We start from the raw sequence: 14,728 nt of genomic DNA on the forward strand, positions 1-14,728 counted from the left end.
TTGTGTTTTGAATTTTAGTAAACATATCTGTTTTTATACTCATTTGCTAGAAAGTTACTGACAGCTGTCCTGTAATCTTTTACACAACCTATCAGTATCCAAAGAACAGCTGATGCATAATGAAAGGACACTCGGATTGAAGTATTTCTAGTTAGCCAGTAGCTAATCCCATGATCAGTCATGTATATTAAGTGCTGTACTTCCTTTCCTCTTTATTGGCTGAGTTTGTGATTTATTTGGCACAAAGTTGTTAGGTGGTTGTGACTTATGACTTTATTGTTGAAGGCTGAAACTATTGTGAAAACCTGAAATGTTGAGGATCATCACAAACATGATGTCATGATGTAAACTTCTTTGAGAGCTTTCAATTTGTACCAGCCTTAGACACTCTGCCTCAGTTGCCATTTCTTCTTTTCATTAATTTAAGTCTTTCCAGCAAGCATTTTCCTTCTTTTTCCTTTTCACTCCCATTCTTAAAGGTATTTCTGCAGCATTCTTGACTTCTAGCTTAACAAGATTTTAACTTAAAATGCTTTCTCATTGTGCAGTACCAATAGGCTGCAGCTTCAGTGAAGCAGCTGTTGTTACTCTTGTCAGTAAGTACAGAAGCTTGTCTGCCCTATGTTTGGCACAGGAGAAATAAGGTCTAGTGATCAGTCTATTCTGTCACTTGACCGCCCAGTTCACGTGCTTTAACTGATGTAACATAAATGACCTGAGCACACAGACCCTTTAAGGTTGTCCTGTGCTTAGATACTTCCAGGCTGCACCAGGATTGCTAGTATTTCACAGAAGTTGCCTTGGTTAGATACAGCAATGTTATGTGAAAGCAACTTGTATGAAACATTTTTACTGATCAAGAGAATAGATCACTAAGTAGGTAGTCCTGAAGTAAAGCTGTTAAATGAAAAGCTATGTGGAAATGAATACATTGGAAGTTTGGCCTGTTACAAGTTTCCATTAAGTAAATTTGAAGACTTAAGAAAAACTATGACTATTGAACAAGCTGTTATTCTTTTAAACACAAATCATATTCTGGAGAAACAAGGAGGATGTTGTTTGTAGTTTCCCACCTTTTCCTTTTAATTCAAACTGAATGGAATTAAATGATTTATAAACTGCTGAAGTTCTGCATTTCATGCACTGCCTCTCTGTATGTGCAGTCACGGTATATATATTATCCAGCAGCTGCTTCTGCTTCCTGTTGGATGTTGCAAGGCTTGTATGTGATACCTAGATTACAGGGGTGGTACAAAAGATTAGAATTGATGTGCTTACCCACAAACTACACTGGCAGACCACAAGACACCTTTGGAGACAAAAGCAAGTGGTTTCCAGTCTTTCAGACTTTGTGATTTAGGACTGAAGTGCTTGTTTCACATGAAATTTTACAAAGTTTGCTTCTGTCGCACTGTTAGGTGATTTTTGTTGCTCTTGGAATCCTTGTATGGGTTTGTTTTGCTGTAAAATTTCAGGTTTTTATCTTTATGTACTATAGTATTTCAAACGTAGATTTGGTTTAATCTTATGACAGTTTTCATATTAAAAGCTGAATTCTGCCTAATGTGTTGCTTGTACAAAAGCAAGTAGCCTCTACCATTTGGGATTGTGGATGTGTATTGGCTGTCTGTGTTAGAGGCCAGCTTTATGAAGGCAACAGCAACATACAGAATGTACAGCACTTCCTTTATTTCAGACATCTTTTCCTTAGAAAGAAGGAATGTGGATGTTGAAGATAGCCCATCTTTCAGTTTTACTATGGCATCTGTGCATCTGCATGGACTATTCCACCCACCATGAATTTAGAGAGATGATTGCTGGCGTTTAGGAAGAATATTATGAAAGTACCACTACAATTTTTGTCCTTTTTTTTTTTTTTTTTTTTTGGTGTGTGCATCTGCTATTGACCAATTTCAGAGGGAGAATACAGAGTTTTCTCCTAGCTGTTTCTTTCTAATGAGATATCCTCTTGACAAATAATTAGTTACAATATTTTGAGACGAAGCAAGGAGGATGTGCAAATCTTATGCAGGTGTGTTTGATATTTGAATGAAAACCAAAATTCTGGTGTTAGTGTGACACACAGTCCAACATTTAGAAACTGCAACTTGTCCAGTTAATGGTCTCAGCATGGCTGATGCAAAAGAACAAGATGGCAAATAAGAACAAGATGACAAATAACTGGAGCATTACTATTCTGCCAAAATAATTTTCAGGCATTTAGAAAACTTTATAATAGTACCTTTAAGTGAAATTCCAGGGATTAAATTCTTGCATATTGACAGTGCAGAAAATGGGGTGTCTTTAAAGATATTTCCCATTTCAGTATCTGAAAACTTGATGGCTCATCGAAGAAGTAGTGAGTGAGAGTAGTTTACTACTCTTCCATTTCCACATAGGTATAGTTTATCTAGGAATGGATCTGATATTATGGCTTAAGAACCTAATGCAGTCAGTAAGATTCTGATACAGGTGTTATCTCTTGGTCTAATCGTGCTCCTGGTGAGCTAACATTTTAAGATTGGCTTAATGAAAAGAGATATAAAAGTTGGAGATTAAATACTATGCTTTTAAAAGATTTTGCTTGTGTAAATAAAATTCAAGACACTTTAAGTAATGACTTTGAGGATAAATAATGTATAAGTTGTGACCAACAGAGTAATTGGTTATATGGCTGAATTAAGGATACATTTTGCAAGTTGCATTAGGTTTCTAGGCTTTCACTGCTGAAACTAAACTGGAGATGGGAAAGTGAACTTGGATCCCATCAGTGTGAAGGATTAAAACAAATTTCATCTATATGGACCACGCTATTAATACCCAAATAAAATTCAATGCACTGTAGAACACAGAATGAAATATTAAACCACAGCAACAGTTCCTTTAGTCTTAAATACCATAAACTTATATGGTAGGTAAACTGTGTTTTAAAGCTGTAAAATTATTTCTTTCATGTATTTTTTATTGTTAGCTAATAATCTTAAATCATTTAGTGGTTCTGGGCCCCAGCACAGATTGAGCCAGGTTGTCCCCTGAAGAGATGAGGGAATGTTTTTACAAGCAGCTAAATGATGATTTCTGCATTGGCCATAGATGAGAACAAAATTGTGATACTGCTTGTGGCCCATCGGAGTAGCACAAGATGGGCTGGCCACTTCTAGCAGATTTCTAGCTCCAATCTCGCTCATAATAATTGCATCTGGCCTTGATGATGGGATACCAGTGGGAAGCAATATTCCTTTTCTCTGTTAATTTTATTATTAGGTTTACATTGAGTCAAATTCAACGCTTACCAAATCAAATGTTTTCTTATCTGGTGCACCACGAGACTACATTCAGAAGCAGAGCAAATAACTTGAAGTAACGTAGCTTTGCATAATGGAGATGAGGAGTGACTGGGGAAAGTGAATTCTAGTTAAATTCAACCTACCAGAATTTTTTTCAAGTTCTCTGAGGACATACTTAGAGAGTGATAGAAAGCAGCGGATCAGATCATACGTGCAAATGAGAAGGTGATAAATTTGATCTTTTCTCAATTTAAGTAGCTGAGGAACAGAAATAGGTAACATTTCTTTTATCAGGACTAAGGCAAAACCAGGAAGGCCCAAAAGGTCTCATCCACTTTCTGTAATATTTGCAATTAGATACAATGTTCTTTTACTCAGTCTCTTGCCAAGTTATTTTCCCCCCTCCATTTCTTCTGGAAGAAGTGTACTATTCCTTTTTTGTGTAGTGCAAGCACCACTACATTTGTCTTTTGGAAACTGTCATTTTACTTGCTCACTTTGATAAAACCAGCTAAGATTTGTGGGATTTATTCCAGTCAATTTTTACTTCAGTCAATTGTTTTCCCTTCATAGTTCTCAGTAATGTTGATTGAAAGTCCTGTATTAACTCTTGTAAAGCACTTGTTTCTCAATACAAACTAAAGTCACATTAACAACTTCTAATTGTCTTTTTACTAGACAAATGCTTTAAAAATAGGTGACTCTTTATAAATGTTTTCTTACTTGATAAGAAATGTTGTCCCTGAAAGGAAATATGTTAGCCCTCAGATTTACGAAGTAAGCATTTCAGCTTGTGGTGGAAGTTTATAGCACAATAAATCATGTGCTTTTCTTTTACCATATCTTGCAAGAACAGTTGGACAAGAGATGATCAGATTTTTCCCTCCCCACAAATAGAGCTCTTGCAAGGACAGCTAAAAAATGTAGTTGCTTTACTAGCATGTGTCAAAGTTACAGAACCTCTGTGCTGGCAGAGTCTGATTTAAGTGGTTGTGGTCAGTCTGAGGAACCTGTGATGTGATAAGATAGCGTTTGTGAGGTCATGTGGTTTGTAAACACCCAATCTAATGTAGCAGCTTTGTCTACACAGGATAGTTAAATATATACTCTATACTTGAGAAAAGTGAATTGCTTTATTCCTTTAACTCAGTTTGTCCTTAAAAGAGTTAGAGATGTTATATTGGCTTGAGAATACCCAGATTATTACTGAAAGACTGAACTGATTGGGATATTTAATTATTCAGTAGCTTTCTCCAATTTAATTGCCCTTAATAAAGCAACTACCTTTAGAAACTGTCTCACTAAATAAGCAGTTGACAGGCAGATGTATATTTTATGACCATAATTTTTAAAATTCAATTAACTTTGTGTGGTCACAGTGCAATTAACACAGACATGTTACACTTGCTCTAAATGATAGTATTGATTCCATAATGATGGTCTTCATTCCATGAATCGTCATCTTTGTGTCAGATAAGGTTGATTCCTCTCCCTTCTCTCCTGGTAACACATCAACAAAATATTTTCCATCCCTTGTGAGGGTGAAGAAAACCTCTAAATGTGATCAATATAACCAGGACAGTGGTGTAGTCTGTCCTTAAATGGAACAGGTATGACTTTGTTTACTTGGATGAGGGCAATGGTTTTTGGTATGAATCTTAACTGTTTCACTGCCACTAGTGACAGACTGAATTCATTGCTAAAATAAATGAAGATTGGTGATTGCTCTTTTTATAAACATTTTCACCCTTCTTTGTCCTGACTGCATCCTACACATCAGAGTTCCAGATCTGTCTTGCTGAGCAGTGTAATAGTTCTTGATTGCAGCATTAGAGATAAATATAGCTAGCTATAGTTAGTTACACTATGTCCTTTAAATTTTGTATGGATTGCCAAAGCAAGTAAACTGGTTAGAGATAAAGTTATTTCTTTATCATGGCATTGTAATGTTCTTGAGTGTTAAAGCTGTGTGACCTGTCTGCTTTATTGATTAGAGCTATGTCAGGGTCCGTCATGTTTTTCTGCCTATAAATCAAGTTTTGGGGATTGAAAAATGGAGGAATTGAGGTTCTACTGGTTTATCTGAGTAGTTGTTCCTTGCAAAAACTGTGTATTAGCACCCATACACAGGTGCCAGCTCTGGGACAAAACGAGCTCAGAAGATTGCTATGTTAGTTTGTTTGTCTCTGTAAGCTTACCTGAACATAAGCAGGCAAAGAGTGGAAATGTGGTGGAAACACCTCCTAAAATTCTTTTATCAATTTGAGTGGCAGCCAGCACAGATGAGAATAGTTTCTGCAATCAGGGGCAGAAATGTTACTTAGTCCATTTAAAAATGCTGAATTTAAGTCCTGCTTTTAAATGACAGAGTAAAAGTGTGAAATGCTCATTTCCTGTAACTGTTGCCTGTAATGGGTGCATTTTCAGTCTCTATCAGCCAGTACATTCTAGTTAATACTTGAGGTTTCAGTGACATTTGTATTTATAGATGCATACGGTAGGGAGAAGGAGTATAGAGATTTAGGTGTTTTCTTGACTGTAGTAATTGCAGTACATTAAGTGTGATTGCACTGCTGTTTTAAAATATTTTTGTTGCTGTGTCCTCATACCAAACAAACACTTCCATTGCAGCTTCTTGTAGAAAGAGTTTCTGGGAACTTTCTATAAATAACTAGCTAGTAGGTAGAAGGAAAATTCCTAGGCCTGTTATCCTGGAACTTCCTTTGGAATTGCACACAGTCGTTCTACAACAAACCTGTCAGCTCTTACAAAAATTCCCTCAAGAGATAAAACCTGACACAGTTACTAAATACTGACTTCTTTTCAAAGTTGCATTTAAGTTGGGTATTCCTCAGCACTGTTGCTATTTCAATTGTATATTTGATACCTAACTTCAAAGTTAAACTTGATTAGACTGCACTAGATCAAAACCAGATACTTAACCATATAGTGCAGTGATCAAAAAGTCATGACCTCCCATTGATCGCTTTATTGGTTTCCTGTTCTGATTCACTGGAAACCTTCTGGTCTGAACACTTGTTGCTGGTTTTAATCTTTGTCACGTTTACAGTGCAGCAGACTTGTCTATGGTAAAACTGATATACAACCTACGTTTGATTTAACATCATATTTCATTTTAGCTCGAGTACTCTCAAAATGATAATGTTGAAAAAACACATTTTTTTATAAAAACTTGAGTCAAGAAGTTTAAGAATACATTCAGAGCAGTATGAAATAAACATGTGGACAACTGGAGATGAGCTCCAGTAGATTTTGTTCTGTAGATGTATTTAAGCTTCCTGACAGTTATAGGGATTTTGTAATATACTTTGTATTACTCTTAGACTGAATGTGACTTATGGAAGCTGGCAATTTAAAACAGAAGCCAAATATTTAAATGCCGTTAAAAAACCCCCAAAGCTTGAAATTACTCAGTCTTGGAAATTCTCTGCTGCTCTTTGGCTTTTCACTTACAACACACTGGAGGGGTTTTATCTCTTTTTAGTCGTATGGTCAGCAAAATTAATTTGAGATAAATATTTCAGGTTGTACAGCAATATGTTGGCAATCCTTTTAAAAGTATGAGTTTCAAAAACAAAGGTAACAGTTTCCTTAAACAGGAGACTTCAGTAATTAATCACATACACAATCTTGGTTTCCAAGGAGCTAATGATGAGTAGGGCAGATTCAATTAATGCAGTAGTACCTCATGACTGTTGCTTTCAAGCCTGTTGTAGATGGAAAAAGGAAAAAAAAAGTCAGTCCAGAGACTCTGTGGGTTTTTAAACTTTTAAGAATAGCAGCCATACTGGCACAGCCAGAAAAAGGAGCCTAGGTCTGTTCAGGTATTTAATATTGTCATTCACCACTGTTCTGGCTTGGGCCTACAGTAGGATTATCCAGCCTGGAGTTTGCTGCTTGCTCTGATTTCTGATGAGCTACTCTTGCCAGTTTCAAGGTTTTTTTGCTGCAATTGCTTGAAGAAGTGAGAAGTGGATAAATGATACCACAGCTATATTAGATTGAATCTGTTTTATAAACTGCAAAAGTCACAGAATTAACTAAGTTGGAAAAGACCTTTGAGATCATTGAGTCCAGCTTATGACCTAACACCACCTTATCAACTAGACCATGGTACTAACTGCTGCATCCAGCCTTAAACCCCTCCAGGGACAGTGACTCTACCACCTCCCTGGGCAGCCCATTCCAATGCCCATGCACTCTTTTTGAGTGAAGCGTTTTTTCCTAATGTCCAGCCTAAACTTCCCCTGGCACAGCTTAACACTTTGTCCTCTTGTCCTGTTGCTGGATGCCTGGGAGAAAACCCCCTATCTTGCTACAACCTCCTTTCAGGGAGTTGTAAAGAGTGATAAGCCTCCTTCTGGGCCAGCTTAACAACCCCAGTGCCCATAGCTGCTCCTCATAGGGCTTGTGTTCTAGACCTTTCACCAGGCTTGCTGCCCTTCTCTGGATGTGTCTGAGCATCTCAACATCCCTCCTAAACTGAGGGGCCCAGGTCTGAAAACAGCACTTGAAGTGCAGCCTAACCAGTGCTGAGTACAGGGGAAGGCTGTCTGCATTGTAATACGTGCTGGATGCAATATTTGTCTGGACTGATATTTATGTCCTTAATGGCAACATATTTCCTACTAATTCTGTTGGAGATGCTGCACTTACTTGATTTGCTGCCATAAGCATTTTTCCAAAAAAAGCTAGTGGGAGTGTTTTTAGAGAAGTGATAGTGTACTACTGTATGCCTTAACTGGAGTGATCTTGTTACAATGGGAGAGTCATCACTAAGTAGCAGTCAGTTGTTAAGTAGGATAAGGGATCCCATTAGATGCTGTGGACAGTCTCAGGAATTTTTAAGAATTCAAATTAATTTGCTTTTTTTCATGTTAAATGTGATTATAATTAAATAGATCATGACTGATTTTTTATTGGCTTATCATTTTCTAAATCTCTATTTTCATGGTGCCAAGTTGACAATGTTTTTCTGAATTATAGGAAGGATATTTGAAAATCCTTATGACTTGTTTCTTCAGCTAAATGTGGTTAGATCATATTTTCAGCAACATTCTAGTTTTCTTTTGAATCATGTTTGGGTTTTAAGTAGGAAATCTTATGAAGTGTTTCAAATGTTACTAAGTTTAGAACAAATAAAGAGGGAACTCTGATTTTTAGATTCCTGTTCTTACAAGTAAAAGCACTGAGAATTCAGTATATTTATTCTTTAAATAAACATTTAAATGTTACATACTACCTTCTGCCAAAACCAATTTTATTCACCCAAGGCAGTGCTCACATTTCCATCTCACTTGTGTATTTCTTGGTTATCTTACTGTGACTAGATTTAATATTTATTGGCAAGCTTTGTTGAAACCCGTCTTTACTAGTTTGGAATTGAGTAGATTTCAAGAATTACTGATTGAAACCTTTTAAAGGGAGTAGACAGTAGCATTTTAGTTCCACTTTTCACCACTCAACTCCTCGCTTAAAACCTCACAGGTTACAACATAAAAATGTCTCCCAGAGCTTAAGCTGAACTTTTTCACAAAGTCACACTTGAAAGTTTAACCTATGTTCCCTACTCAAAAAACCCAAAGGCACTTAGAAATATAACTTGCTTGCAACTGACTATCACACTTCAAACTTGATTCTATGATTTAATATGGAACGTCTTTTGAATTGTTTAAAACTTATAAATTTCTCTTTACTGTTTCTCCTTCATGCCTGGCTTGATGAGGCAGTCAGCATCAGGTAAGAAAGTTTATTTTAAGGTTCAAGGATCTGATTGCTAGCCTTTTTCAGCTCTTCTGTGTTTGTGGAAGTACACTGTTACCTCTTAAGAGTATGTACAGTTAAGTATTTTCATATGTTGACCAGCAGACATACAGTTTGTCTTTAAAATACGGAATTCTTTAGACACAAGAAGGTATATAAATGTGCATGTTATTAAGATTTTGTCCTTGATTCAGCTGGCTTTTGGAGGGATAATGATGATATATATTTTGATCACGTAATGTTATTAACCCTTTGAAATGTCCTAAAGACCGTGTGAATGTGTTGTAGTGAAAACTGGGTTGAAGCTGCAGTCATCTAGACAATATGACCTGGATTTGAGAATTAAAAGTAAAACACATGGGGTTTACCAGACCTGGTTTTTTATTGGTTGCTTTTTTTTTTTTTTTCTTTTTAGAGATCAGAGTTGAGATTCTTGCAAACTGAAGCAGTAAAAACCAGGTTCCTTTAAATGTTACTTGTTGGAGTGACAGAGATCTAGTTCCCTTCACATGAAGGAAGGCCAGACCCAAAACTGAAAGCCTTTAACCAATATCGACTGTATAAAAGAGAAGAGAAACTAAGAGACCCTGGGGTGCAAATCCATACTTTGCTCAACATGGCTGTAGTTCCTTCAGGGATAAGTATAGAGTAGAACTAGGGTATGGGGGGAGTGTTTGGGTTGGGTCCACACGTCCTGCATTCCAAGTCCTTAGCTGGATTTCCCATTGTCTCAATATGCTTGGCTAGATGAATGGCAAGATCTTGGCCTAATGCTTTAGTTCCTACCTTAAGCTCTTTTCCTATGTCCAAGTGAAACACTGACAACAAGAATCTCAAGTCTGTCTTAAACTGACAAATTAGTTTCAGTGTGAATAAGGTGGTTGTTTGTCTATTGCAAAATCTAAGCCATATCTACACAATGGCAAACATAGAATGGTAGTTACAAATCAGGAAAGATGTTTTCAGTTGGTATTGAGTCCTCTGACACTGGTTTAGCATGCAGCCCCAGCCAAATCAGACAAGGCAACATTGGGCATTAATAGGAAGTATATTAAAAACCAAATAAAGGGAGTTGTATTGCCACTTGGCCTCTAGATGGATGTAAAGAATTTAAAGAAGGTCTGTAGGAAAGTTAAAGGGAATTTATGATGAATGATGGTTGTCTTGATTAACACCTGTTTATGAGAGGCTAAAATGGATTGGAAGTCATCTGCTCTAGAGAGAAAACTGAAGAAGGTACTATGATATAAGTTTCAGAATAATTACCACAGAACTGCTTTTCACCACTTGTTCCTGAATTATTAGAATCTGGGGGCACTTACTAAAACAAGTAGATTAGTTTAAAAGAAATAAAGGAGTTTCTGGAATTTACTGCCACAGGAAGATGTGGAGGTAGACAGCAAATTATATGATCAGTCAGGGACAGCTGATCTATAAACGTATGCTGAAGCAGCTAGTAAAAGATTTCACTCATATTTGCTACAACAGCTTCTGGCCAAGTCAGTGGAGGCTTGGTAATAGGAAGGTCCTGTTGTCACTGTTGGAGACACCATATTAGGCGGATGGACTGCTTCCCTGAGCCAGTAGGACAGTAATGTTCCTCCCTTGAAAAAAGATACTGCTTTTTCCTTTAGAAGTGTAGAGCCTCACTTGCTAGACTGTGAAGTTATATGAGAGTAAAAAACTTAATTTTAGGAAACCTCAATTTTAAAGCTTTAGGCTGGCATTAGCTGCTGGTATTTAATTGCATGGGAGTGCAGGCTCTCTGCAAGTTGTTCCAAATACTTTGAGAAGCCATACAAATCCTTCTTGTTGCAGTAAAAATTCCAAATAATCAAGCTGCTTCAGAAATGCTCCTGAACAAATATTAGGTTGAATGGCCCCTTAATCTTCAGCTGTGAAAGTAACTTGCCCTTGTCAGTGCAGCCTCGCATGCTGTTAGCCTTCCTCACTACTCAGGGATGGTGTGGATTCGAGTTAGCCTTCCTTGTGGCAGGACCCCATGGCCCTCTCCAGCAGTTTTGCTCTCCAGCCTGTTGACCCTCATAATACAAACAATGTCTATGCCACAGTGTTCTGGCTGAGGTGGCCATTTCTGAAGCAGACAGAAATTCTGGAGCTCTATGACCATTGATAAATGTGTAGTATGTATTCTCTGCAGTATGTAATGTTTCTTCACAGCCTGTTTCCCCTTGCATGTGAGGAGTGCTTAAGAAAAAAGGCAGGCAAGTGTAAAGCTGCAGATAAAAAATGTTTCTGGAAAGTCAGAGATTTGTTATTCTAACGAAGGGATGCACAAAGATAACACAGTGTTTTCTGAGACTCCCTTTAGGAACTGGCAAAGGCTGTGTCTATTTATCATTATCTTCTCCAACAGCATTTTCCACAGACTCCTATTTAGAACAGTTGCTGCCTAAAACTGTGAAACCATGATTTTGTCATGTTACCCAAATAACTTCATCTAAAGGTATCATGTTTAAGTCTTCAGGAAAACAGTTGAGGTCATTGGCTTGGCTTTCTGAGTGTTCAAAACAACTAACTTTGAGTATCAGCTTTATAATTTCAGGTGAACCAATGGCTTAACTGTACAGACCTGAAAGCATATAATTTCTTACTCTAATATGAAGTTTCTGGTCACTTGTACAGCATTTCTTTTTTTTTCCTGTGGTAAGGGTGGAGAGAAATTGTTGGGTTTCTGTGTTTTATTTTCCTAGTGACTAAAATTGATAGCTGTTTTGGAAAATTCATGTGGTAGCTAATCTGATCATATTGCAGGATATTTTCAGGAATTATATTTCTAAATAACACAAGAATTTCTGTACCAGGCTTTTTGAATCTAGGTATATAAGCTAGTAAAAATTATCTATTCCAGATATATTTGTATTTTATATAAGCTGGTTTTGCTTGCATCATGAGTTATGCTGTACAAGTGTGGAACTCTGTTTTTCTTGTCTTTATACAAAGTCCTCATGAAACAACAGCAGCCTCTGTGTATGCGAAGAAAATGCAAAAAACTAATGTTAGTATGCATAGTAACCACAAAGATTCAGATCTACATCATGTACCCATAGTCCTAACAGGGATTTTTTGCTATAACATCAAAAGTTGGAGTTTTTACATGCTAACATGCAATTTAATGGCTTCTAGCATAATTATGACTCTTGTGATCTTTTTTCAACTCCTTTTTTGTTCTCATCTTCTGCACAAGCCCATGGTAAGTACAGAGATTCTTTCTTCCCCAAATGGACAGGTAAAAATCTCCTATTAGTGGCAATACTGAGGACATACAAGCACTTCTTATTTATCAAAGGGAATATTGCTTCAGATTTCTGAAACATCAAACAGATTTTGGTAAAGAAACTCTTCAGCATTTTATTCCTTCTATTCTCCAGGTCTCTTACTGTAAAAAGCCACTTCCAAATTAGCAATAGGTGCATCTTTTAAGCTTTTAGAGTGACATTAGGAAGGTTCTATAATCCATTTTTAATGTTTAACTGCATCCTTGGGATTTTTTATCTTAATATCTCAGACTGTCAAACTGACCCTGAGGTATTTTCTACTAAAAGCTAACAAGAATGAAATTCTAGATTAAACAAACCAAAACATCACAAAAACAAACAACCTTCAGAATGTCTTCCATGAGTTGCAGTTATTTTTCATTAAATTAATAGGGGACTTGCCAAACTTCTGGGCTTTGTGTCTTAGTTTTGAGTAGTTTGAATGCATGGTTGAAATTGTGTATCACTCTGCTGCACACTGAATTAAAATGTTATCTGTCGGTGGTCAGACAATAATTTTTCTCTTGTTTGATGTTTTCTTAAAATTGCAGCTACAATCTCTTTATACTGTACTGAGATGTTTCTCTCATACTACTTGATGTGAAATCTCATTGGATCTGAATTAGATAATTAAGACACTTAATGTTACAATGTAGACTGAACTAAACATACTCTTGGGGATTTACTTGGGACCTTGTTCATTGAAGGGGGGGCTTTCTCAAGTAAGAAATCAGGCAATATGAGAAAGAATGGAGCTGTAAAAGTAAAATGTTAAGGCCAAAAGTGCTGTTGAAACAAGTAGGCCACTCTAGAAGATAGAAACCATTCTTGTGGGGATATCAAAGATGCAGTAAAAGCAGAATCTCTCATTACTGATTCTAGGTACCTTGATTATTAAGCCTTAAAACTGTAATAGTTGAAGTGATCATCAAATGTGCTACTTTCAGATGATTTTATCCATTAAGAGTTCAATGAGGCATTTCTTGAAAATGCACTTGTTTTTTTGGTTTGATTTTTGTTGTTTGGGTGTTTTATTGCTGGACCCTTGAGCTGTGATTAACTGTCAACTTCCACTTTTTCTAACAGATCAAATGTCTAAAAGGCCAGAGAAACTTCTCAGACCAACCCACTTTTGATGGGATTCACATTGTCAACCATTTCACAGGAGATGATGAATCATTTCATTCTTCTGATGAAGATTTTATAACTAACTCCATACAGGAGAGTGGGGTGAACTTTCATCTTCCCAGAAGGACTGGTCAGATGTCTTTGGATCACACACTTGTAGACAGCAGTGACAGTGATACTGAGGAAAGTGCCCTTCAGACTGGGAATTCAGACAAGATGGTTTCTAAGCAGAGAAGAACAGAATCTTACTCTACTACTGTGTGATTATCACTGTGACTAGCACTGAAGACTTCCATATTTCTTTAAGGCTGAAATTGTGAGGGAACTGAAACCATGCAGCAGTTGGTTTAGGTAACTATTGGATTTGGTCTGGCCTGTGATAAATATATACATGTACTGTCTATCTGCCTTCTCTCTTTGCCAAATCTTGCTAATGACATACCATTGCCATAAAACAGGCTGGGAAGAAGTTGATGGATGACAGTTTTGACAGTATTATTGAATGTTCTTTGGTTTAGAAACTGCAAATATATTATTTCTTTAATGTGTAAGAAGCAGTTTTGCTGTTCACAAACACAGGAATTATTTTCCTCAAAAGAAATTGCTTTTGTGCAATATTTTATGCTCTGAACAAATGTGTATGTTTTACATTGTTATCCTTTTGTGATCAAGATGGACCCTAGTAAACCATCTGATCATGACACACACACACATATATATATAATTATCTTATGCTTCTCAATTAGTTTTGTTTTTTTACTGAAGTTATTGGATGCCCACAGAAGGCTTGAAAGGCAAGCCTTTATCTGTACTACTTCATATATGCAAATAATGGTCACTAATGTCATAAAAGTGTTTTTCACCATTTTCACTTAAATCTATGTGCATCTGCTTTTGATGTTGCTAAATAATAAATGGTCTGAATATGTTAATTACAATAATGTTTATTTTGTACATATTTATGTATCTACACCAAGCTGAAAATGTACATTACTCCATTTTATATGAGGAATGTAAATGTTGCAATATTACTGTCTCTGGTATTCTAACAGGAAAATGAATTCTGTATATACACACTAAAAGTGAATTACTAAATAAAGGCAAAACACTAACTTTGCATTAAGTTTCAGCCTAGCTACACTAACAGGCTCATGTCAGAAATGCTTGTTCAAAACACTATTGACTGAAATCTTTTACCTTCATGTATATGTAATGAAAATAAATTTTTCATGATTTAACAAGGTTGCAGCA

The 14,728-nt window shown here is 36.5% G+C and overlaps 1 protein-coding gene across 10 annotated transcripts in view; it reads left to right on the forward strand.

Moving 5' to 3' along the window:
* The window catches only part of EVI5 (ecotropic viral integration site 5), a 74,272-nt gene extending 59,557 nt beyond the window's left edge, over positions 1-14,715 (forward strand). For 8 of the 10 annotated variants that reach the window (XM_041483091.1, XM_041483095.1, XM_041483097.1 and 5 more), the window contains one exon: positions 13,436-14,715. In XM_041483091.1, the coding sequence (XP_041339025.1) occupies positions 13,436-13,741 (306 nt within the window). In that variant the 3' untranslated portion in view covers positions 13,742-14,715. The other 2 variants (XM_041483098.1, XM_041483100.1) reach the window with 2 other exon arrangements.
* Positions 14,716-14,728: the final 13 nt, after the last annotated feature.

The sequence above is a fragment of the Pyrgilauda ruficollis genome, unplaced genomic scaffold (assembly GCF_017590135.1).
Source record: "Pyrgilauda ruficollis isolate IOZ18807 unplaced genomic scaffold, ASM1759013v1 scaffold6, whole genome shotgun sequence".
In the NCBI taxonomy this organism is placed as follows: Eukaryota; Metazoa; Chordata; class Aves; order Passeriformes; family Passeridae; genus Pyrgilauda; species Pyrgilauda ruficollis.